Genomic DNA, 24,124 nt, shown 5'->3' with positions numbered 1-24,124 from the left:
GCTTGGAGACTAGTAAGCAGAGAAGGCCACTGATCTTATTTTGGACTGTTTTAAAACAGCTTATCCCATTTGCTTTTCTTGTCATCAAGATTTTAATAAGAAATAACAAAACTGTTCAATAACTGGTAAAAATGGAAACTAGGCTTTGATGTTACAGGGAAGAATTTTACTACAGGGTAGTAATAACTTGTTCTGGAAAGATGCGTTTTACATCCTAGTCTACTTGATATAGTTTTTAATGGGCTAATTTAAATAAACTCAGATTTAGATTTGATTGCAAAATTCTGCAAAGATATCAAGTATTTTTTACTAATACTCTTTAAATTTAAACATTGTACTATGCAAGGGTTTGAGCATAAATATCAAGAGTTTTCTAACAGCTGGTCTATTAAACACAACAAGGATGCCAGAAAGCATGTCTACCAAGAGGGTGTATAATGACCCCTGGTTCTCTGCAGTTTCTGTGGGATGAACAATGTGTTTGTTTAACATCTAGAATTCTCCTTGCAACTTTTTGCACAGAGGTATTTTATTAAAAAGTCATCTTTTGGCTGGCCAGTCTCTTCTGAGCTCACTCCACAGAGCACAACCGATTTGTAATGTTTTCAACAAAGTTTTGTAATATTGGTGATACATGATTTGGCATTAATTGCTTCTAGCTCATGCTCTTACTCATCTCTCATCATACCACTGTCCTCTCATTCCCTGTGTTTCCTTGGACTGGGTTCCACATCTGTTCTGCAGCTGTAGGAATATATCTCTCCCTATACTTCCTTCTTCTGTCTTTTATAAACATTTGTGACTAAGGTCAGCTTTAAGCTAGTCTAGCTTGTGGCACAATCCTCAGAGATGCTGAGTGGTTTCTGTCCCTTTCTGGATGGAGAATAAGAACTAAGAGAAAAAGGGCCAAGCTCTATCACATTTATCATGGTACAGCATTAGCCGTATCACTTTTAAGTGGAAATAAGATTTCAGCCGATCATGTGTTAGAATTTTCTGAGCAATATGTAGAGTACTCAGTAGACTGCTAAAATAAAAGATGCTGGCAAGTAATTTTCACATGGTTTTGCAGCATTGCTCGGTAAGGTAGAACTGTATAATAGGTGATTAAAGCAGCTTAGTATCTGCCTTAGCCAAGAAAAACTTCATATTTAAAGAGGCTCCATCAACCTGAAATCAAGTCAGTAAAGTAAGTCAGTACCATCTCAGATATTACGTATCTGTCCCGGAGCCTCTGCCAGTTCTTCAGTTCTATTTTATCTAAATTCATCCTTTCCTGGTTTGTTGTGGCATGAAAACCCAGCTCTGCAGGCGCTGGATGCCAAGCGTTGCCAAACCCACCACAAAAAGTACTGACAAAGCTGAGAGGAGTAACTTGTTTCCTAAATTTGCTGCAGCAATCTTAAGCATTAGTGAATTACACCAATGTTAATAAAATGTCTCTAACAAAAAACAAACAAAAACCCCATGAATTTGACAATCTTTTTAATCTGCAGAGCAGATAGTACAGGGGATGTGGGCAGGTCCATGTATAGCCCAACAACCTGTCAGAAATCTCCTCCTTGGCCCAGAGAAACACAGCAGCGATAAAAATACTGCCTGAACACCTAAACATTCTGCCAGGCATTGCCCACTGCTACGCCTGTGCTTATCTCCCTCCATTTCAGTAACTGACTGTGATTTAAAGGATCTACACCTATCTGGATTTTTATTGTATAATCAGGACTACGCTGCAGCTCACCAGGCTCAGGATGCTAGCTTGGTATGTCATGTGCTTAGGCGATTTCCTCAAACTGGAAATTAAATTTGCACTGAAAAAGAAACAAAAAGTCGTACTAGTTAATAAGATGCAGCCCAGTTCTCCAATTAGGATTTATGATCCTCACCATTTAATTAACATATGTAAATATTTTTTTAAATAACATTTTATAATCTCAATAAGGCACTTCAGTGCATGAATTATGGTGCATTAATTCATGCCTAGTTGCACTGACATTACTTGGCCTTCTGCCTTGCTCCTGACAATACAGTCGGCATGAATTAAGTCACCATATTTCACACCTTCATATTTCCTAAGGTTTAGAAACAGATAAAAATAACCAAGAGTGGGTATTTGTGCCTGTGCAGAACAGTCTGTGATACACTTTGCTGCAACTTGTAGATTTGTTTTCAGTGGCAAGAGTACCAGAACTTATCAGGTATAGAAAAATTACTTTGCTTTTGATAGTAATAATTATGACCAAGCTGAGGTCACTCCAGTTAGCTTTATACTGGGTGGCACTCTCTGCGTAAGCTTGCTGATACATAGCTGGCGGGTCGGGCTCTGCAGCCAGTACTAGTTCCTTCCTTCTGAGCAGTGGCACATGCATGAGCTACATTAAAGCTGGTCTCACGTGTGCCTCTGTCACCACCAAATCATTGAACAGTTATCTTTGGATAAGTAGAATACAATTGTTATGCTGCTCCAAACAGAGATTAAAAGGAGAAACCATTTAACTTGGATGCTCTTCTCTTCTGTTTTAGTACAAGCCCTGCACATAAATATTACTTGGCTGTTGATCCAGTGTCAGAATCCCTTTACTTGTCAGATACCAACACCAGAAAAGTCTACAAAGCAAAATCTCTTATTGAAACAAAGGATCTGGCCAAAAACGCGGACGTCGTGGCAGGAACAGGTGATCAGTGCCTACCATTTGACCAGAGTCACTGTGGAGATGGTGGAAAGGCATCCGAGGCCTCGCTCAACAGTCCAAGAGGTAAGAGAAGAGCATATCTGAAGTACGTTGTGTTGGTCATCTGTCATTTTCATCTGTTATTTAGAAACTCTGATGCAACAGGATGTACAAAAATGGGTCTGAGGTGATGATTTAACCAACTCTAAGCAAGCCAAGTCATTTCGTAGCATAAGAAATGGGCTCCAGCCAGCATCCTCCAAAATACTTTTTCCTTGCATGGCAACACTCCTCTTTTATTACCTTTCAATTGCAAGGTGGTAGCATTTAATTGTATTTAATTTTAAGCAAATAATATGGTCGCAAAGTCCATTTTTTAGATTTTGTGCACTCAGGTGATTCTCGTAACATTAGTGGAGCTTACTCATACTCACTAAGTCAGGGCTGTTCAAATCAGACACCCAGCAAAATCAAGGTTTTTTGGAACTCGTTTGTCCTTCCTTATTAAATGTGCATTGCAAAATGCGAGCATCTCACCTCCTGCACATGCCATGAGCATTTTGCTGCGGCCTTGCCATCAGAGTACATCCTGTATTGTCACAGGCAGAACGCGTGTGAAGCCTTGAATCCCTACCAGCACCACCATTAATCCCCTTGCGGTGAGCATTAGAACTGTGATGAAGTCGGGATTTGGTGCTCTAAAGCAGCTGATCACCCTCAACTCCCACTGAAATCCCTGGAACAAAGGGTACTCAGCAGCTCCCAGGCAGAGCCCTAAGTGGGCTTTTAGCATGCTTCCCCCCGTGCACACCGCTCCCTCCTAATGACTAGCTCTGAGGAAGGGTTTTGATTATTTCTCGTGAGCTAATAAAGGAAGGCTGTATATCAGCAGGAAATTAAAATGTATATCCAGGCAGAAACATCTCTTAAGACAAGCAAATAATCCTGTTTTAGAGTTTAGCAAGAGAGACATTGTAATTATAGAGTGACTTTAACATGGCTTTAATGGTAGAAGGTAAGTGTGAGGTAAGTACAAATAAATGTTAATCTTCAGGCAGCTAATTAACGTAATGAATCAATTCTAAAAATAGTAGAATACAAAGGTTTTCAGATCCTTTAGCAGGAAAGTGATCGATGTTTTATTGCTGATTACAATTGATTATATCTAATTACAATACTATTAGTTAGTTGTTCCATCTCATTTTCTTATTGTGGAAGTATGTTGGTGAAAATTTGTAATATGCTATTTATTTTAAAATACCCATGCATAGCTGGCTTCCTTAACAATCGTAAAGAAATTAAGAGGAAAAAAAAGTACAATTCATGAGTTTTGCAGCAGCCATCAAATATTAAAAAATTAACTGTTAGCAGACAATGGCTCATATATTGGCAGATTCAGGTAGTGGCTCCCAGATAGTTTTGATTTATGCATCTACTCTAAATTACATCAGTTTGAAATTGTCAGATTTGTTATGTTTTGGATTTTAATCTCAAGGAACTATGAACTGCCGTATGCCCTTTACGTACAGGGCCTAGTTCATAGTTCCTTGAGATGAAAATCCAAATCAACCTGTAGCCACCAGCCCAGTATGAACAATTGGCTGTGCATCACCTTGACAGTACATGTCCTTGTTTATCCCTAAACTGTCAGAGGTTGAATAGCCTTGGAAAGCAGTAGGAAGTACTTGCCTGGTACCCATAGATCTATTATTTATTAAGAAACCGAAAAATCTTGCATACTTAAATACAGTTTTAGAGATTCTTTTGGATCACTCATTTTGCTTGTTCTTGGACTAATTGTCACATCAGAAGATGTCATATTTCTACTGAAATAATATTCAAACAGTATACACAAAAATATTTTTTCTAGGAGGCAGGAAACATGAAAATCTTGGTGAGTCCTCAGGTTCACCAATGTCTTATCCTTGTTTCAAAATCCTCTGGCACAAAGCAATACAGTTATGTAGTATTTGACCACAGAAATAAATGAATTGCTTTAATTTCTCACCTCTGAGATTTCTGCAGTAGAAAAATAGGTAGCTGATAATGCAGATAAAGACAGAGTAATATATAATCACTTGCATTACCCGTTGACCACACAAGATTAGCATCTAATTTTTAAGATGATATAGAAAAAAAATTTGCTTTTTTTTTTTTTCTCACTTGCTGCCTTATATTTGTCCTGTGTGTTCCTTTTTTTCCTGTTATATATGATAAATAAGTTTGCCACTTACTTGGGAGAAAGGTAATATTTACAAAAGGACTCCATTTAGTGGTCGTCTGACCTTGGTTAGCTACAGCTCAAAAGTTATACTCTCATTTTTGCTACCGGCTGCTTGAGGCTCTGAATGCAGGCTTATCTATATGACTCATTTTATCCATTTGCAAAATTGATAAGAAATACCTACTGCGTAACACTTACAAAACTTAATCCTGTTTAGTAACATCCTCAGGAGTATGTTAATAAGTGGAAATTCAAATTCTCTTTCTTATTTACTTTTCTGGATGAAAGTTGCTTCAAATGCTGGTTTAACTTTTTGAACTGATAACAATTTTTGTACTTCAGTGGTCATGCCTGTACATTTTGGGAGAGTCCTAGATCATATTCAAGTCTTTCATCAACTTTTATTTCTCATTATCTTTGATTTGACAAGACTGTTTTTGCCTAGTGACCAGGAATTAAATGCTAGACAGGAAAATATCATGAAGTCACACTAATCAATTATGATTTGATCTGCTTTCCGCAACTTTTGGGTAACAAACACATGGAGCTTTGTTCAGTCTGTTCCCACTTCTCTGTGAAGGACTAGAGATGGGGCTTAGCGAATATTAATCTTGCACTATTGTATGTTGAGCTGACTTTGAAAGATGCTTTTAAACATGCATGGGTGATGTAGTTGAAATTTGAACTCCAATATATTATTTTTACTGCAACTTTCTTTAATTCTGTAGAGATCTCAGACTAATGAGTCATGTAATAGATGACCAAGTACTTAAGCAGAATGTGAAATGATACAAGGTGGGGACATAAAATAGGATCTGTGACAAGCTGAACACATTTATTACACAAGAAGATATTGAAAATGAAGAAGTAACTACACAAGATATTAATCATTGACTGAATTCCAATTGCTTCAACTTTACCAAGTAATAGATTTTAATTTTGGGGTGGGGAATTCTGTTTGGTGGATTTGGGGACTTTTTGATAAAAAGTATTTATGGCACATCTAGTCACCAACACTATCATTTAAACGCCCTGGATTAGTATTTATAATAAGGCACTAGGGTATAGTGTCCTGATTTTAACTAGATTAGTCATTGAGTATTGGAGCAGTAAGAAGCACTAAAATTAATAGAAATACCTGGGAATTTTTCTACTTAGCACTGCACTGCAAAGCCAATGCCTGGATCAAAGGCATTAAACGCTTACCTACCCTGCCCTTCTGAAATCAGTGGGCTTTAGACATGTAAATAGGTTTGACTTTCCAAGCTTAATTGACAGAGGCAGTGAGAGGCTGAGGCAATCAAGTTACTGCATTTTTGCTGAGCTACAGTGTCTCCCAGTAAGTGTACTAAGAAAAGTGTCTTAGATTAATATCTGATTTCAATTACCTTGTATTTGTGACTGACTCGGACTGTGATGAAACCACAAACTAACTAACTTTTGTGAAAACGGTAAGTCCCCTCCAATGATTGAACCCTGAGCATTGGAAGTGATTTACAACATTTGGAAGCTCAAGTACTAAATCCAAAGATTTAAGCATCTGCGATCCTGCAGTGTCCGCTTTTTGATTCCTGGGTCCAAACCAGAATCTAGAACTGGGAGATAGATATACACACTGCCTGTGCAAGCTGTGTGTACAGTCAACGCCTCCAGAAATTAAAAACTGCACACTGAGTACAGAGGACTTGAATGCAGGGCAGTGACCTCGTACAGATGCAGCGATGTCAAAACAAGCACAGGTGTAGAAGGTTGGAGTTCTAAATCCCATGGACAAAAATACTTTACACACAGCTGTAGCAAAGAACCTTTTTTGCTCAGACTCATGGCTGTGAACTAGCAACACAAATGAAAGCTAAATTAAAAATCAGTTCTGCAGTGTAGTTTTATTCATTTTGCTTGAAATTACTGAGGAAATACTACTTAAAAAAACCTCATGGTTTTGAAAATGTGTTCTCCCCGGTAGCTTACATCTTGAAATAATCAGTCTTCTTGATCACCATCTGCAGCAATACTTTCAAAAGTAAATAAAGCTGTAAGAACGACCGCTCAGATTAAACCTTTACATTTGTCAAATGACAGTAGCCTATTTAGGGCCTGCTCCTGCTCAGCTGAAAGATTCCTGTTCCCTTCAGTAGGATGCACACCAAATTCCTAACATAGCCGTTTCTGAAAACAAGACCCCCTTGTCACAGGTAATGATCAGTACTATTTATTCAGCAATCTCTGCTATTTATAAATTCCTAAGACCTTTTCAACCCTTCCATATAATTCAAAAAGGAAAGCAGAATGGGGTGAGATGTTTCATTAGCAATATATAAAGAGAGAAGCAAACAAACGAAGGTGACTTGCAGACTCAAATCACTGTCATCTATGCATCAGAAAACCTGCAAAATATTCATTTGGTGCCATTTTTGATTCAGCAAAATTTATTCCTTGTTTTTCTTTTCAATAGTCTTAGCTATAGCTACCTGTGATTTCAGCAGTCTGGGAATCTTGTAGAACATTTAAGGTAAACTTTTTGGACAGCAAGTTTTCCTAAATTTCATCCAACCTTCATCTGAATGCGTTAAGTTCTTTACTTCTCTGCTAACCATTGTCAGCAGTAAGTGTGACCCCAGTCGTCACATCTCAGACTGGAAGCAGGACATTTTCATTTAGAGTCACTAGTTAAAAATGCCATTTGCTCCAACTCTGCTGTTACGCATCTAAAAAGAACAACATTCAAGTGCAAGTACTGAAGTCATGTTCCAGCTGACAAAGAACTGTTGAATATTTTGCTGCTAGTACTGAGACAGTAATGAAGTAAAGATGACAAAGATCACAAAGCAACAGACAGCAAATCACTTGAATCATATTTTGAGTGGTGTATTATGGTAACCTATAAATAACTAATTGCATAAAATTGCTTTAGTAGTTTCTAGATGGCAGCTTTAATTAAAAGCACTGGAGACATTTAGAAGTTTAGAAATGGATGGCATGTAATTTGCCCTTTTACCAACCATAAAATGGTAATTAACCAATTTGATTCACTTCTTCCTATTAAAAGTTTTATGAGAATCGCAAGTTACTTCTAAATACAGTTTTTCTTCAGCACAAGGTGGCATTCTCTTTTATCGGTCCTCACCAGTAGTTTTAGATGTTCTTCTACAAATTCTTTAGAAGTTTAATTAGAAGTTTTCAATGTAAAATGCTCATTTGCGAAGTTTTTAGCTGAGCAAAAATTGTAAAGTAGAATTTCTGGATTGGGCAACATATAGTTCTAGCTGCTCTTTATTGATGTGTTCAAAAAATATTTTTTCCCCAAAAAGAGTCTCTTAGAATGCAAGTGCAGGCTATGGGGCAGGGGGTGGGGAAAGAAAAGAAAAATATCTTAATGAGGAATTTACTGTATTACTTTTAATCCGTATTTTTAGCACTATAAGCTTAGCTCCATTAATATTGAAATGCCAAAATTTCTAGACTGAAAGATCATATGTATAATAATCATAAATATTTTGAATTTATACCTATGAGAACTACACACACAAGTGATCAGTTTGCTTTCAAAGTGTTATTTGTATTTGTGAGCATGTGTGTATGTGCACTAAGGCAGATCTGTCAAGGGAAATAACCCTTTAACCAAAATCGCTCCTGAGAGCGTTTAACAGGTTCAAGAGGTTCTAATTAGCCTTCTGTGTTTATCATGGTTATACCCAGCCCATCTACTAAGTACTATTCCATGCAGAAAACAGTTATAAAGTGCAAAACTTTTTCTGCAGTCTTTCTAGTAATGATACTTAGTAGCCATGTGTGATTGCACTAGCAGCAGTTTATTTGTAATGTTAGTTAACAGAATTTAGATGGTACTGATTAAAAGACCTCTAAGTGTTATAAATATTGTTCCAAGTTGTCTGTGCATAAATCTATGGGAAATAGATGTGCATAGGAGCTACTTTTCTACATTCAGGTACAAAATCTAGTCCTATGTAACAGTCCCACTGACTAAACATGACTAAAACCAGTCCTTCAATACAAGCACGTTGCTCAGAAAAAAGATTGTGGTCCGCCCCTGAGCCAAAGAACAAGACTAAATCCCTGCACAGGTTTAATTTGTCCGTACTTAGACATCAGTGTTTAGCAAGGAGTCTCATATCCAAGCAAGGCAAGTCTGTCATTTGTGCAATAGGTCACATTTGTGCCCAAAGACAGCATCACCTGGGCATACATTTTAGTGCTATAGTTCTTAAAAAAAAAAAAAAAACAAAAAAAAACCCAAAAAAAACCACCAGAATCAGGCTGAGAGTCTAATACAAACTAAATCTCATTCTCTTTGCAAAGAAAAGATACCCAAGAATGACCTTTTTTACTCACTCTACGAGTGAGCAGTGATCCTACTTGCACTCAGTGCAACTCATTACACTCAGCATGTGCCTGTTTCCTCTCAGAGTTCCTTGGTGATTAAAGCACAATTGAAGTGCTGCATGTGATTTGATTCTGCATTACACTGTACGTCAGAAAAGGATTAAAAATAAGCTCTTGGAGTGCAGATTATGTGAAGCATCATGCAAGATGTGACAGGAACATTAATGAATCCAACTCTAATAATTAATAAATTGAGACAGTTTAGCCAGAAATCCATATTTTATTTTCTGATGGATGCCTTCTATAGGGTATTTATCAACAAGACTTCAATGCATAAGTTTTTTTTTCAAATAGGTAAAGTCATGTTGTTTTAGCATACAGGAGTAAGCACTGGAATCACAGCAGCAGTTCATTGTTGAACATCTATACACTGATATTTGAAGAAACCGGCTTATTAGGAAGTAGCAGGAATTTATTATCTTTAGGACAAATACTGAGGACTTGTTTGTGCTTGTTTGTGCCATCATAGCGGCCTATGTCCTTCCCTTGCAGATAGATGGTCTTTCTGCAGTGGCTAGAGAGCAAAATGTACACTGGTAACATTAAAGGATCTTCGGTTTTCTTATATAGTCAGTGTTTGAAATCCATTCAGCAACACAGCTGAGTAGGTTTATTTCATTGCAGCGTAATTTTTGATTTTTATATAATGGATGGTTTGCAGCCAACACAGCCATCTGTTCACAGGGAAATTGCGTAAAACAGAAGATGCTCTTGCCCTAGCGATAGATCCTGGCCTTGCGTTACCCGTGGCATGGATCCGATCCAAGGCTGCGCTACCCAGGTGAGAAGCACAGCTCCCTGCTTACTGCGCAGCACCACCCCTCTGCAAAGGCAGCCTAAGGCACAGCACACGTGCTGTAGTTCCCACCCACGTCAGGGTTTTCATTTGAGCCTGTGAACTGCACTGGAAAGGACAGCAAATCCCATCTAATATTGCTCCACAATACAGTATCGGTAAGGTTAAAAATACCCCCGATCATAGCTGCATGCATGCCACAGCAATCTCAGACAGTGGTCCTTGCTCCTCACACCTTCCCTGCCACAGCTGTCCAGCATGGCTTTTTCTCCTCAAAAAGGAGTCTCAAAGAGACTCTCAAGAAAGTAGGAGGAGGCAGGGACTGAAGAGACTTTTGTCTCCAACCTTCACACAGCCCTGAAGAAAAAAACCTAGAATAATTTTTCCAGTTACTAATAATCCCTTAGCATGCTCCAGCTGGACAGCATAAAGCTGAGCAGAGCAGGACAGACCCAGGCAGGAGCCCCTGAGCATCCCAGCAAGAACAGCCCAGCTCTGCGGCCCCAGACTGTGGCAGCAGCGGCAGCACAGCCCCTCTCATTTTGTGAAGAGAAAATTCCTCCGTGTGCAAACTAAACTGCAGCTCATGACTGGGGCCTTTGGCAGCTACAGTCCCGAAAACCCCTGCAGGTGCCTTTCGTTGTGGTTTGCTCTGTCAGCTTCTGCCGTGCGCGTTCCCTCAGAATAACATTTGGAAAAGCCTCTTCAGATTTATATATTAATTGTTTATAGGGTCATTAATAACCAGGCTGGATACCTTTTTGCTTCGGCTGGGGTTTTAGGGCGGATGTTTTAGCAGCTCAGTTCTACCAAAAGGCCTTTTGCACACCTGCCCCTTGTTTCTGTGCCTTTTGTGCGCACTGTCCCTTCAGCGTGCGTGAGGGACCGGTGGGTGCCACTCCGTGCCAAAAACGGGAACACCCTGGTCACCCCCCAGCACCAAAATGAACCATTTTGCTTCTCAGGTGTGCTCATTGCCTCAGATCACCTTCAAACCTTTGGCCTTTTGGATTTATAACATGACTTCTTGGAAGCAGATGGCCGTGCTGTTGTTTCCAAAAGCAATGTCACTCTGTAATTAAAGAGAGAAGATCCTGAGGGAAGCTGGTACCACAGGCGTGTGATCTGGGGGCTCACGGGCCACCAGGGACTTAGGCCCTGAGGTATCTGCTCTGCCTTCAGCCTTTTCATAACCTCCCAGAGCTCCTCACAGCTGACCCATCCAGCCACCCCAGGTGATTTCAGCCCCCCCAGTGATATCTGTCCTGGAGAACTAGACATTTTGGTGATCAGCTGTTTCACTTAATGAAGTGATGCTGCCTACCCCTGTTCCCTGCCGCACTCTAGCTAGCAGTCCATGGGCGGGTTTTGAAGGAGGCGGCAGGGTGGTGAATACCCTCTTCTAGCGGCAGTTCAGTCAGACAAATAAGCTGAACTGATGAGTTAAAGAATTAATTTCAGCTACCAACACTGCACCGATAGATAGCCTGAAAGCTGGACGGAGTAGGAGCGCTGGATGCTAGTTAACCGATGTGGTCTTTGGATTTTTTTTCTGTGACGATATCCTCAGGCCTTTGCGAGGTGCGTAAAGGCCACCCACGTGCGGTGAGGGGGCACCTCTGGGTGGGAGCTGCGTGGCGGCAGGGACAATGGCAGCGTGCACCCGAAAGCCTGTCCCCCACCGCTGCCTGGCTCGGTGCCTACCTCTGCTGGAGTGAGGGATGGAGACCCCCGGCGGAGGTGAGCAGCCTGCCCTGGCAGGGGGGAGAGCGGAGCCCTCGCTAGCATGGCCGTGACAGAATAGCTGGTGTGGGCACTAGTCCTGCTTTCTGCTAGAGAAGAAATGGGCATGGACAGTTTGTCTTGGGGCAGTGCCACTGGGTGTTCACGTGGTAAGAGAAAGCATGTTACACTCAGATGTGTGTGTCACTCAAACTCAGCCCCCAGGCATCTCCAGCTGCCAGGTACAGATTTATTTAGGGGCTGGGGAGGCTGTCCCCTCTCCTCCCTGCCCCACGGGAGATGTGTCCCCATCAGGGCCGCCTGCCCCTGCCCCCCAGACTGCTTACTCTCCCTTGCCCAACTAAACTGCTCCTTATATATTTAAAGAAATTAAATTGAGTATAAGGAAAAGGGGCTGGGAGGTAAGGGAATTCAGTCTGGGTTTTTTTTTTTCTTTTTTTAATGGCATGTAGAATTGCTGTGTGAGATCCTAAACTGGCGTGCAGACAAGTGTTTTGTAAACTCGGAGTACATGCAGCCTTCAGTTGTGCTAAATGCAGGGGACAAAAATCAAAAGCCATATAAGCCACTGTCCAAACCATCTGTTCAAGTCCTCTGCCTTTCATTTCTGTGTAGCAGAACATAAATTCATTATTAAAATAGCTTGGCTCTGCACAGCAGCTGCTGTAATTGCAAAGTTATGCAATTTTAAATGGGAAATTATGAAATAGTTTAAAGCAAGAAATTGAGCAGTTTTGTTAGAAAGGATTTCACAAACCTAACATGAACAGAAGTGCTTTTTTAGCTATATTTTCAACATTTCAGGGAAAAAAATATCTTACAGTTCATGCAATATAGAAAAATCTAAATGGAACGCAGGAAGAATGGGGAGAAGGTGTTAGACTGGGGCAGAACAAGGCTGAGCATGGGTCGTGACATGGCTGCACCACACACTGCTGGTGGGAGGCAGCAACCCCTCTGTTCCTGAGCTTCCCCACTGAAATACGTAAGACCGTGACCTTTCCTTTGCATAGCCCTCGCATTTGTTTCATGGTCCCTCTCTCCAGTGCAGTGGCGCTAGAGCTACAGCAGATCCAAAAGTGGGAAAACTGCACTAGCCCCTGCTGAAGTTCACTGTTGTCATGAGGTCAGTTCCAGTACGTGACCATCGTCTTGGACAACACCGCACTGTAATATGTTCTGCAGCACAGATATTTCTTCTGCCTGCTAAGCAGAGCCTGGTTTGCACCATTTGTATGTATAGCCCATATCACAACAGAAGTCTCTCTTGCTTTCTGTGGGTGCTTCTTCCTTACTCAGACACTCTGATAATTCAGACAGTACAGTAATTAAAAACAAAAAATGCCTCTGCATGAGAATTGAGAAAGTGAAAATTAAGAAAAATCAATTGTAAGATAAGTTTTTAGAAAAGCTAGTCTTCCTCTACTTTTTGATGGGCATGAAATAAAGCTGTTGAAGAACCTAGTTCTATGTATATATAACTACATTACAAGCAATGCCTCTGCTGTTTTGTTCTGTTTCTTTCTCCTGTCTTCCCTCTAAGTCAGACAGTCTGATACATGGCTATGATCTTTCCATATACAGTTTGTATAAGCCTTAAGTAAGTAATGGGTAAGGGAAAAAAATCATGCTTCTATTAATCAGTAGATTTTCAGAGTCTTAAGAGGAGAGGAAAAATTTTAAGCTCATACTTTTTAATCTAGAAAATGTCAGTTCTAACATCCTTTTTTACCCTTTCCCTTCATCCAGGTATCACTGTAGATAAGCATGGATTTATTTACTTTGTTGACGGTACCATGATTCGGAAAATTGATGAGAACGGTGTGATCACAACAATAATAGGTTCGAACGGCCTCACATCAACCCAGCCATTGAGCTGTGACTCTGGAATGGACATCACTCAGGTAGACACCTGGTTTTCATGTGTTGTCACTTTTCTACACATTGTGGAGACAGATAACTTCATTTCTAGCACAAGGATTGTATATCAGAATATGCTGGATGAATCAGATAATGTCTGTTCTGAATCATGGAGGAGCATTACATTAAGTAATTACACAACAGCAGTATTGTAGTCAAGCCACTGCATTTCCATACGTTTCTCAAAGTGCCTTTCAGTCCTTATTTCAAGAGCAGTGTAAAAGAAAAAAGTCACTTATCACAGCTCTAGTTTATGTTTAAAAAGATACATGGATAAACATGAAGAAACATAAATGGCACTCTTGACTAGTCAGTGAGCCAACTTGCAGATAGCACAAAGGAGGGATTTGCCATTGCTGATAATTACTTGAATTAATCAGCTTCAAAATGGGAGAAAAGCTATGCTTGAAAAAATATTGAAGCATTCAAGTAATGTACTGAAGTTATATTATGGACTGTGTGAGCTAATAACCAGGTCCAGTTAATTTTTCATTTTGTTTTCTCCCTGCCCTTTCCTCAGTCCTTCACAGTTAAAATACACTGCATAACAATGGTAAGAGCTTGTTCCTCTTTTCTAAGTAGGCTTTGAGTAACAGCTATGTAACATAGGTGACTATGATCTTGTGTTCACATACGTGAAGAATGTGGGGTCAATGTTTTGGGTAGTTCTTCTCAGACTTCACAGGGATAAATGATGGAATCTAATGCTGCTGTCACAGAAGCACTTGGGGATTTTATTACTAGGCTCAAAACAGAAAAAAATGTCCCTGTTCCGTTTCACATGTCTCTGCATCCTAAGTATTTGCAGATGTGGGGAGGGGAACCTCAGCTTCCCTATTCCCAATTCTGGTTTAGACAGGCCTTTGTATTCTCTCTGGTCCAGTAGACGCATAATTATTCCATGTAAAGTAGAACAGGATCAACTGGCTTAGCTGTGCTAAACTCAAGCTTAAACTAGCCTAGTAATTGTCTTAAGATCATACAGCTTCTGGGCACCTTGGCTTCTGCTCTGGCACCTCTTCTTGCAGGATAACCAGTCCTGCAGGTGATGAGCAGGAACCCACTGCAGCAAGCAGTGCTCCTCGGCTGGAGGCACTGCCTCTCCGCTCCATTGCTACATACCAGCTGGCAGGAGCGATGCTTCATGGAACTTAAAGCTGCCTGAAGCACATTTGCTTGCTTCTTGGACACATGTAACGACTGCCAGGGGCATCGATAACCAGATCAGGTATCTCTGAGGTGCAGGGGATGGTGCCAATTGCAACGTATGCTCCCTGCCTTCTTCTTGAGATCTGCATCTCAGGGTGTACAATTAATTGCTTTACTGCCCATATAATGTGCAGCTGTGTATTTGTGTTCAAAATTTCTGTTCATTTTGCCCAGTTACAAAATGTCTGACTAAATCCGAAATGGTGGGTTTTGATAGTTTTCAATTCCTTTGAAAAAATGCAAGTACCCTTTAGCAAATGAGTTGCAGTGAGGGGTCTAGCACATGCAGAAATAAAACTATTTTATTTTTTAAATTAAAATGAAATTTAAAAGGGAAAATCTGGGGGCTGAACTGTAATATGCCAAATTTGTAAGTAGATTTAAATAGCCCTAAAAATATTTTTTTTTCCCTGAAACAGCTTTAGTTTGCCTTACTAACATAGTTCCGATGCCATAAAGAAAGGGATTCTTCAAAATCATAGATATGAGAAGGCGTGTCATAGAGCAAATTATTCATCGTGCTGCTCTCAGGACATCAGCATTCAGATGGGGTAGGGCCTTCTTTTCATAGAAGCAGAAATAAACTTTTTTATTTCCATAAACAATCCAGGTGCATCCTTCCATGCTGCAGCACCTACAGGAAACTATTGCTGCACATTTTTCAAAAGTCTGCAAATGTTTCAGCATCCTGGGAAATCAAGTTATGTACTTATCACATAAATTGAGATAATCTTCAGATAAATTGTGACTGCATGCCAGTAAATATTCTAAACAACATAAAAAATGATGGCATATTAAAATGTCCCTAAAAAGTGGCCAGTCTCATTTTCTAAGTCTTAGTAAAACTTACTGTATAATTTTCTGGCACTGACAGGTTAACTCACATTGTTGCCAATCTACAGTACAGATGTACATATAGCTTATGGAAGCATCTTCTTTGGAGGATTTGTTTTGTGGGGGTTTAAGTGACTCTGCTTATTGCAATTTTTCACAAAGTCTATACTTTTCAGGTTTTGCCCATATGCAGTAAAACACAGACATGAAATATATGCTGAGAATACATGTTCTGAAAAGTAACTGTATCAAATTTGCTCAATAGTCTTCTTCCAAAATTGTTGCTGATAACCAGAAAACCCTATGAAATAACCACATCCCCTCAAGTCAAGCATGTTAAATCTGAAATTATGTTAATGAAAATAATGGAATGGTAGTTTCACTTAGTCAGAAACAATTGTATATCCTTGCAAGACTGCTGAGTTTATTCCAGAATGGCATAAACATAAATAAAAAATTGATTTGGCCCATCTCCATTTAAATTGGGTTTTGGCTAAATTACAAATGGCATTTTGATCAAGAGAATGTGGGTTGCTCACAAATTGCGGTTTTAGAGGGTCTTATGAAATAGGTTAATAAAATCAATCCTTAAAGCTAAATTTGTTCTGACAATAAAATCAACAACTTGCTCAAAATCAGTATTTCTTGATTTACAAAAGTACAAAAATGTACTCTTGAAGTAAACACATAGAGTAACTACCCCTTGCAAAAACTGCCATAAATGACAAGCTTTCACTTTAAGGCATTCACTTTAATAAATTATGAAAAGGTTTAATCATTTATTCCCGTATTGGGTCTGAAGGAAACACTTCTTATTAATCATTCTGTGTTTGTTGTTCACCACTTTCTCATTTTTAAGCATAGTATTCTGTATTCATAACGGGGAGGGAAGGACAGCTGGGGTTGAAGATATTATATGTCGTGGCAAATAAACCACCAAGCTCTGACTAATTACTTTGATCTCATACTTCACTATGAGGCTGTTAATGGGAATTTAGAAAGAAAAGGACATTTGGTTAAGGTGTTTATACTGTATGCCAGCGTTCTGGGTACTATTTCAGCATGTACAAAACTTGGATGACTTTTCTTCTCAGCACAGATTATTTTAGTGTTCTTCAATCAGTTAGTAAGGAGCAAATCTAAAGAAAATGGCTCTTCAGATCTAGGTTTATGAATATATATGTGTATACACTCAACACTCACCGTCAGTGCCAGAATTTTAGCAGACGCTTACATTAAAATCAGTTATTCCAGTATCTTTCATTCTGATTTGAATGAAATTTAATTTCATTTCTTATTTTTTGAAAATACTGCCTCTGAAACCCTGAATACTAGAACATGAACATGGGCTAAGTTTTAAAGGCAAAACAAGGTGATGTCAGTGTGATTTTAATATGCACCTCACTGATCTAAAACACCCAGAATGTGAATGCTGGACTTTTTAGGTGGGTGCCCCTGCTGCTTGGTCCTTGGCCTATTCTAGGTATGGCTCCCATTCTTTATTTGTTCTTTGGAAACTGTTTTGTTGTAGGTTAATTAAATGAATAACAAGTCCACGTTGAACCTTGTGTGGTCTACTGAATATCTCCTTCTGCCAAATTGAAGCCCAGCTGAAGAGAATAGAATTACCTGCTACGCCTCCTACCTTCCCCCACACCCTTCGGACAGGAAGACTATTGTAGTTACTCTAAATCAGGGAAATAAGCTTTCATCTAAAATACTCTTACTGACTTCTTGAGTTGCTGCAGTGCTATCTGCTCTCCAAGCTTGCACCAGCAGTGGGCTGGCTGGGGGGAGCTACCCCACAGCAGGACCTCCTGGCCACAGCCTGCAACAGGAGTGCTAAGGGAGGAGGCTGAGATGGAGAGTGAAAGAAGGAAAAGAGAGAGGATCATCATTCTGTTTTGCTGCCTGATGAATTTGGACTTGATCCTGATCTCTGGATCAGAGGCATCTCTAGATTGCTCTTTTTCTCAAATGAGTACATTTTCTTAGTGCTTGCTGCATCCCTAGAGTATACAGTAAATTTTTTTTTGCCTGATTATTGGTAGCAAATGAGAGCACATTGTGTGGGCATGTCTGTCTGTCTGTCAGTATTCTGTTCCTCACAGTAAATCAAAATCTTGAACCAATTTCAAAGAATTTTGTAGAGGAACACCAGCCTTCACAGCAATTAAATTCCTACATGTTCCATAAAAAATATTAATCCAGTTGGAGGGGAAAGACCCAAAGTGCCCTTTCAAAAGGAAATATTGCAGCATGAGCTTTCTTTTATTAAACTCCAGAGATTCCACTCAGGATCTAATAAATGCCCCATTCACAGGAAAAGCTTCATTTGGTGCTTGGATCTTATTAAACTCCCAAGTCAGTCAGCCATGAGGCGGAAGTCCTTAGGAAGCCAGACTTCATTAGGTCCAACGTTCATAGAAGTTATATTGACATTGTGGGAGGTTTTGTGTGAAACATTTCAGCTCAGCTTGAACGATAAGCTTCACTGCTTTTCTGCCTCCATTGCTGTGGTGAAAGCTGAGAAGAGACTTTAGCAGATATTTCTACCATCTTGCAATTTCATCCTGTATCTTTCCTCCCATGAGAAATATGTGGGCTGAATATCCACCACGCTGAACCTCAAGTCATTTATATCTGTGCGAGTGGAAGCAGTTAGTATTTGGGAACTGTTTAAACCAGTCTCGAGCACAGTCACTGCAAATACAGAGACCAAACATTTGCAAGGCAACAGAAAATTAATCCCAAGAGCTTTCTCTTAGCCTGTAACCACAGCCTTATTCTCGTGCTGATGTCAGTCCCACTAAGCATGAGTCTGTGCCAAAGTAATAGCTCTGGCCTGATTGATGGTGTTAATAACTGTCACTGCTGTGTTCCAAAATGAAAGGTCTGGTTTGAAGACTTTTTCTTGACATTTGCACTTCATCAGCCTTTGTTCAGCAGTTCTCCATGTGAGGGAACCATCTATATTGTGTTGCTTCACATAAACTTCAGTGACACGGCAAAATGTTTGGCTCCCTTATAAAAATGTGACAGTGTTACTTACGTAGGCAGTTTGCTTGCATAGGTCAAATTAAAAGGCTGATTTCTAGAACAGGGTTTAAAGGCAATCCACACACGGCAAGAATGCAATGTTCTGGACAGCCTACTTTGAATGATGGAGGAAAGGGGAGAGGGCAATAAGTAATGCTGTTGATGACCTACTTGAAATAGTGAAGTGAGGAAGAGAATGTTGGAAAATAGGAGTAAAGATGAGCAGAATTGCTTGAAAATGTAGTATATAGCTCAAAAATGCAAACGTTGACATTGCTGCTGCAGTTACAAGTGCTGCAGGCACTCCCCACCAGCATCTACACAGGCACAATATGCTTCAGTAGCATTGTGGAAGCCTTTTGAGCAGAACAAAAAGCTCCCAGGACATGGTGACCTCACTTGAAAGCAGAGATGAGGGCCTGCTCATTGGAGCGCACACAGCCTGAACAGAACTTTCACTGGGTACGTTTGGAGGAAGGAAAGGAGAAATCTGAAAGACAAAAATATGATCTGATGAACAGATGAGAAAGGGGGAGCGAGCTGCCAGAATAAAAACCAAATTGGTTCTAGGCTGAAGCACTTTTAAGCCAGGTTGAGAGCAGGATATCACAATGCAACTGCAGGATTACATGGAGCCATGTAATTAATTAGTATTGCAGGTCAGAGTAAGACACACTATTCCTTTACATTTTTCTGGTTGTACTCAATAGTATATACTGCATTCTTGTAAAAGCAGAAAACACATTTTTCTTCTTCATTGGCTTTTTTTAGCACTAGATGCATAATATTCTAATTGTGTTAGAAAGTTGCATGCTATCATAAAGGAAAAAGGTTGTTTTCACTGTAGCAAAGTATTGCAAAAATACCCTTGCTCTTGATTTACTTTTAGTCTTCTACCTGTGAAGCTTTCGATACACTGTTCTAGGTATGTGTAATTAATGCATCATAAATATTCCCAATCTCTGAACTGTGTTTTTCAGTGCTTTGCAGAAACATGTTTTATGTGTATTCATGAAATTGCTGAACAAAAAGCACACAAAGCGGAAATGACAATTTATAGGCTCTTTAATTTTTATATGTGGTCTTCCCTTACAGAAGATATTCAGAGCTTTTTCCTTTTTAGAAAAGTTCTTTATTATTATTTTTTCTAACTTTTGCTGCACGAAGAAGCCCAGAAAAGCTGTTTGGTGGGTTGTGGTGTTTTTTTCCGGTGTAAAGTCATCGTATTCTCTGGTTCTTTTTATGCTGCTGCTTAAATTAATGAATTTTCTTCTCTGGCTTTGCTGGAGTACCAGAGAAGCTAACTAGAGTGGAAGTCATGGCCCCAGCAAAATCAGCAACTGCTTTGCCACTGTTTTCGGTGGAACTGGGGCTTCTTGCTGGGTGCTTTTCCAAGCTTAATTGAAAGGGTAGTGAATGGTGAGTGTGTAGCAAGGAGCTACTGTATCCTAAGAGAATGTATGTGCTTCTGAAAAATAGAGCAAAACCGGCAGTGGACAGAGCCTTTACCAAGGCATTTTCAAACTGTTTCAAAAATGAGCCCCTGTCCCGTTCCCCTGCATTGTCATACCCCCACCCCCACCAATTAAGTGTTAGTCTTTGGAAAGCATAAGCCTGTAATATAATGTGTAGCAACAAGTAGTCCCTAGTATCCACACTTCGAAGCAAAACCAAGCTGAAAGCCTTTTTAAAGAAGGATCTTCAGGTAGAAGATAAAATAATCTTTTCCCAGGGGTAGAGGAGAGGTTAAGTAGCCTCTCTTTAACAGGAACTGAGAAAAAAGAGGCTCATAGGATTAGGACCTCAGGTGGAGAAAAGACTGTGAGAGCTCATGAATCAAACTTGTAGATGTATAATGTGATTTTTTAGAATATCAAATAGAAAGCAGGGTGGTTTCATCACAGTTAATTTATATTCTAATCAGATTATTCTATCACTGAATTTGAAATATTAGTCATAGAAGCAAGATAGCATGCGATGAAGTCACACTGCAATTTCTTCCTTAAAGCCCAAGTGCTCTTTTTGTATTGGTCACCTGCAAAACAGCAATTTATTTCAATTATCTGCCATAAATAATGCATTACTACTGAGTAAAAGGCTATGTACATTTTAATCAACTCTTCAAGCAACTGCATCCTTTTCTTTGATTGTTGAGGCAAGGAGTGTTAGGCACTTGGTGGTGAAGTGAAGGAGACGCGACAGACCTCTGCTCATGACTTTTCTCTAACTTTTTCTACATAAAGCTGGATTTGGGTATTTTGTTAATCATTTGTTTCTAATGAGAAATTGCAAGAAGGAAGATTTGGATGGCTGGCAAGAAGGTAGCAGCTCAGCTCAGGTGCACCTTCCCAACTAACAGAAACCTCCGTGCTCACCAAATGCTGCCTGGTTTTTGTCCCGTATGGGGACAAAGCCCCCATACGTATCCACTCAGCAATTTTAACTCATCCAAGCTGCCTTGTCACCCCCAGGCTTTCCTCCAGCTCGCCCACCATCCTTGCATGGCTGAGGTCCTAGCACACTGCCCAGCTCCTCAAAAACCTGATCCTCTTCTAGCTCACAGGGAGGGGATTCCCAGCTGAGAAGCCTGGCCCATTTTGATGCTCTCCTGTCAGTCTTTCCCAAACAACAACTTATCTGGTTGCTTCACATTTTATTCCTTTTGCACAAGTAGCCTTTGATTATCTCTCTCATTTGGATGTGGTTTCAGTATGATGGTGTCTAGTTGATGAGTTATTTGTGGCAGAGGCCTTTTATCTGCTGTGCTGAACTATGCTGCTGAAAATTTTTCACACAGCTTTCCCAGACTGGTGGGAGTCTGCAGTGGGTTCAGATATATTGGTTACTACATCTGAATTTGTTTCATCTGTTGAGGAGACATAGTGGACAAGCTGTATACATAAAGAATGTACATACATATAATACATACCTATATATGCATATATAACTATGTCCGTATACATATATGTATATATGTGTTTTCTATGTATACTGCAGAGCTACCATAAGTGATTGGATAGTGAAAGCAGGTGGTTGACATCCTGGAGTCCAAGCTCCAGGAAGGTCTGCTGCGAAGGACATGTAGATGTTGATGGGAACGTGCAGAAGCAGGCAGAGCAGACAGTGCCCCTCCTTTTCTTTTAATTCAGTTGTTCATCCACATCCACTAATAACAGGACCTGCCTGTGACTTAAGAAATGTCTACTTTGATGGAGGCAACTCCTACATTAGCCATTTCTTTTTAAGGTTGTCAGGGCTGCTGATATGTGTATGTTGCTCTCCCCCCTCAACAACCAACCCTTCACACATCTTTGGGGTAAAGGACCTTCCACAGATGTAGCAGGGTTTGTGTGTTATAAAAGTGAATAACAATAGCAATTGAGCTTTACGTGGAGTTGTCTTTACTGCCTTTATTCCAAGCCTTTCAGATTACCCAACATATTCTGGTTTGGGCATTTATGTTGCACAGCATTAGGAGGAAGAAGACCAAACAGGCTGGCACAAGTCTGGAGTTTGAGTACAAGGCAAGTTTGAGACCAACAGTCACCAGGGCTGGTGGTGTCCATCCTACAGAGATGTTGCACACTGCTGGGATAGAAATTATTGTATTGACTAGGTCAGAGGAAGATTGTCCTACATCTTAAAGGAGTGAGGACTGGTCTTTGGTCTCCTGGTCTGTCTTCACGGCAGCACAAATTGGGAGAAAGCTTACAGAAATAAAGGCATAAACTCACTGTAAGTGAAAAAAGTGATACAGGCATTTAATTCTATCATCAGGTCATTGAAAATTTACATAGCTGCATTTGAAAGCTGCAAAAGAAAGTGTGGATACGGTTGCATGACAGAAAGCATTGCACTGCAAGAACCAGCAGGAGGGTCAAAAAAGCCAGCACAGTGATACTTCTGGCCTGCAAATTGCTCCAGGTGCTAAGGGGAACCCAAAAGACTGCAGATCCTGTCAAAACAACAGTGTAATAATAACAGCTTACAAAGGGCAGGACTTTGAAACATGTCAGTGCAAAGGAACTCTAGAAGGTGGTGTCTGGGTACTTCTCAGGTCTCAAAGCTGGGTGTAAACAAAGACTGAAAAGTACCAAGTACTTTAGCACCAAGAAGTGGAGGCATTAGTGATATCTCCAGGTTTATTATTAAGATTAGGTTTGCCCTGAGTTATGCTTACAAGCTGCTAAAGTCAAACACAAGTAAGCTGTGACAACCACAGAAGGTAACATAGCAGGAGCTGCAGCCTGGGCAATGACAGCTAAGAAAGCCTGATTTCTCCTCTTCATGATACCATGTTTGTTTCAGTATCTTTTCTACCCTTGTTTCTGCCAAGGAAAAGAGAAATTAAAAGACACCGTGTCGGTGAAGAGGGAAAAAAAAAATGCAAATGTCAAGACAGGAATTGGTTGTATCCATCTGTAGCGTGCCATACAGAGGTTACATTTATAGCTCTGCATGATGAAGTTTAGGCCACAGAGAGATGCAAACAGAATGATAGAGAGCACCATTTTATGTGGTATGTTACTCTGACAATAACACTCACATTTACAAACAAATTAGCTAACAATGTCTGAAGGACATTCAGCTTTTACAAACTGGGCCTCATCTCCTGCTGATAGGTTCCTTTGGGATGGGTATGGCATGCAAAATGATACACTGCCTTGGAGAATAAATTTACGAAGTTTAGCAATGTAGGTCACATTGCAGAAAAATCATAGATGTCTGAACATCACTCAATAGCCATTCAATCAACTGCTCGAAGCAAAATAGGAAACTGAACAGCATGTAGCTGTCTCTGGTGAGAACTGGGGAAAGTCATGATATGATGTAAAACCCTTTAGGTCCTCCATCCATATGTATTTCTTTTTTCTTCTATTTTTCTTGCCAGTTCAGAGTTATATTTCTGTGTCCATAGCAATAGTGACCAAAAAAAAGCAGCATGTTTTTTGCTGTTACTACCATGAACTGTAATAAGTGTATTGGGTGGCTTACAAAAAGGTATGCCAAAAAACGTGGGGAATCGGGACAGGTTAAATGGTTGAAACTCAGTATAAGTAGCCTGGTTGTAAGGAAATAATTTAATTGCGAAATTATTTCCATATGCTGCCATCGAGCCAGAAGGAGTTATAACTTATGCTATTTGCTTCAGTCTTTTTGGCTTTGGTTTGAAATAATGAAGAAAAGACATTTTAAAAGGATGTTTCTAGATCTAGCACTGTCTAGAGATTACTGTTGCTTTCTAGATCTAGAAATTGCTAATAGCCTGAGCTCCACAGGTGTATA

At 40.0% G+C, this 24,124-nt stretch overlaps 1 protein-coding gene across 4 annotated transcripts in view; it reads left to right on the top strand.

The window, feature by feature from the left end:
* TENM1 (teneurin transmembrane protein 1) overlaps window positions 1-24,124 on the top strand; it is a 571,145-nt gene that overhangs the window by 506,367 nt on the left and 40,654 nt on the right. For all 4 annotated transcript variants that reach the window (XM_080365640.1, XM_080365639.1, XM_080365641.1 and 1 more), the window contains 2 exons: window positions 2,524-2,756; window positions 13,586-13,740. In XM_080365640.1, the coding sequence (XP_080221766.1) occupies window positions 2,524-2,756; window positions 13,586-13,740 (388 nt within the window). The remainder of the gene's footprint in view (window positions 1-2,523; window positions 2,757-13,585; window positions 13,741-24,124) is intronic.

Source organism: Falco punctatus (genome assembly GCF_963210335.1).
Source record: "Falco punctatus genome assembly, chromosome: 15".
NCBI classification, from domain to species: domain Eukaryota; kingdom Metazoa; phylum Chordata; class Aves; order Falconiformes; family Falconidae; genus Falco; species Falco punctatus.
Note: the sequence above shows the minus strand (reverse complement) of the source record. Positions and strands in the feature narration are given on the sequence as shown.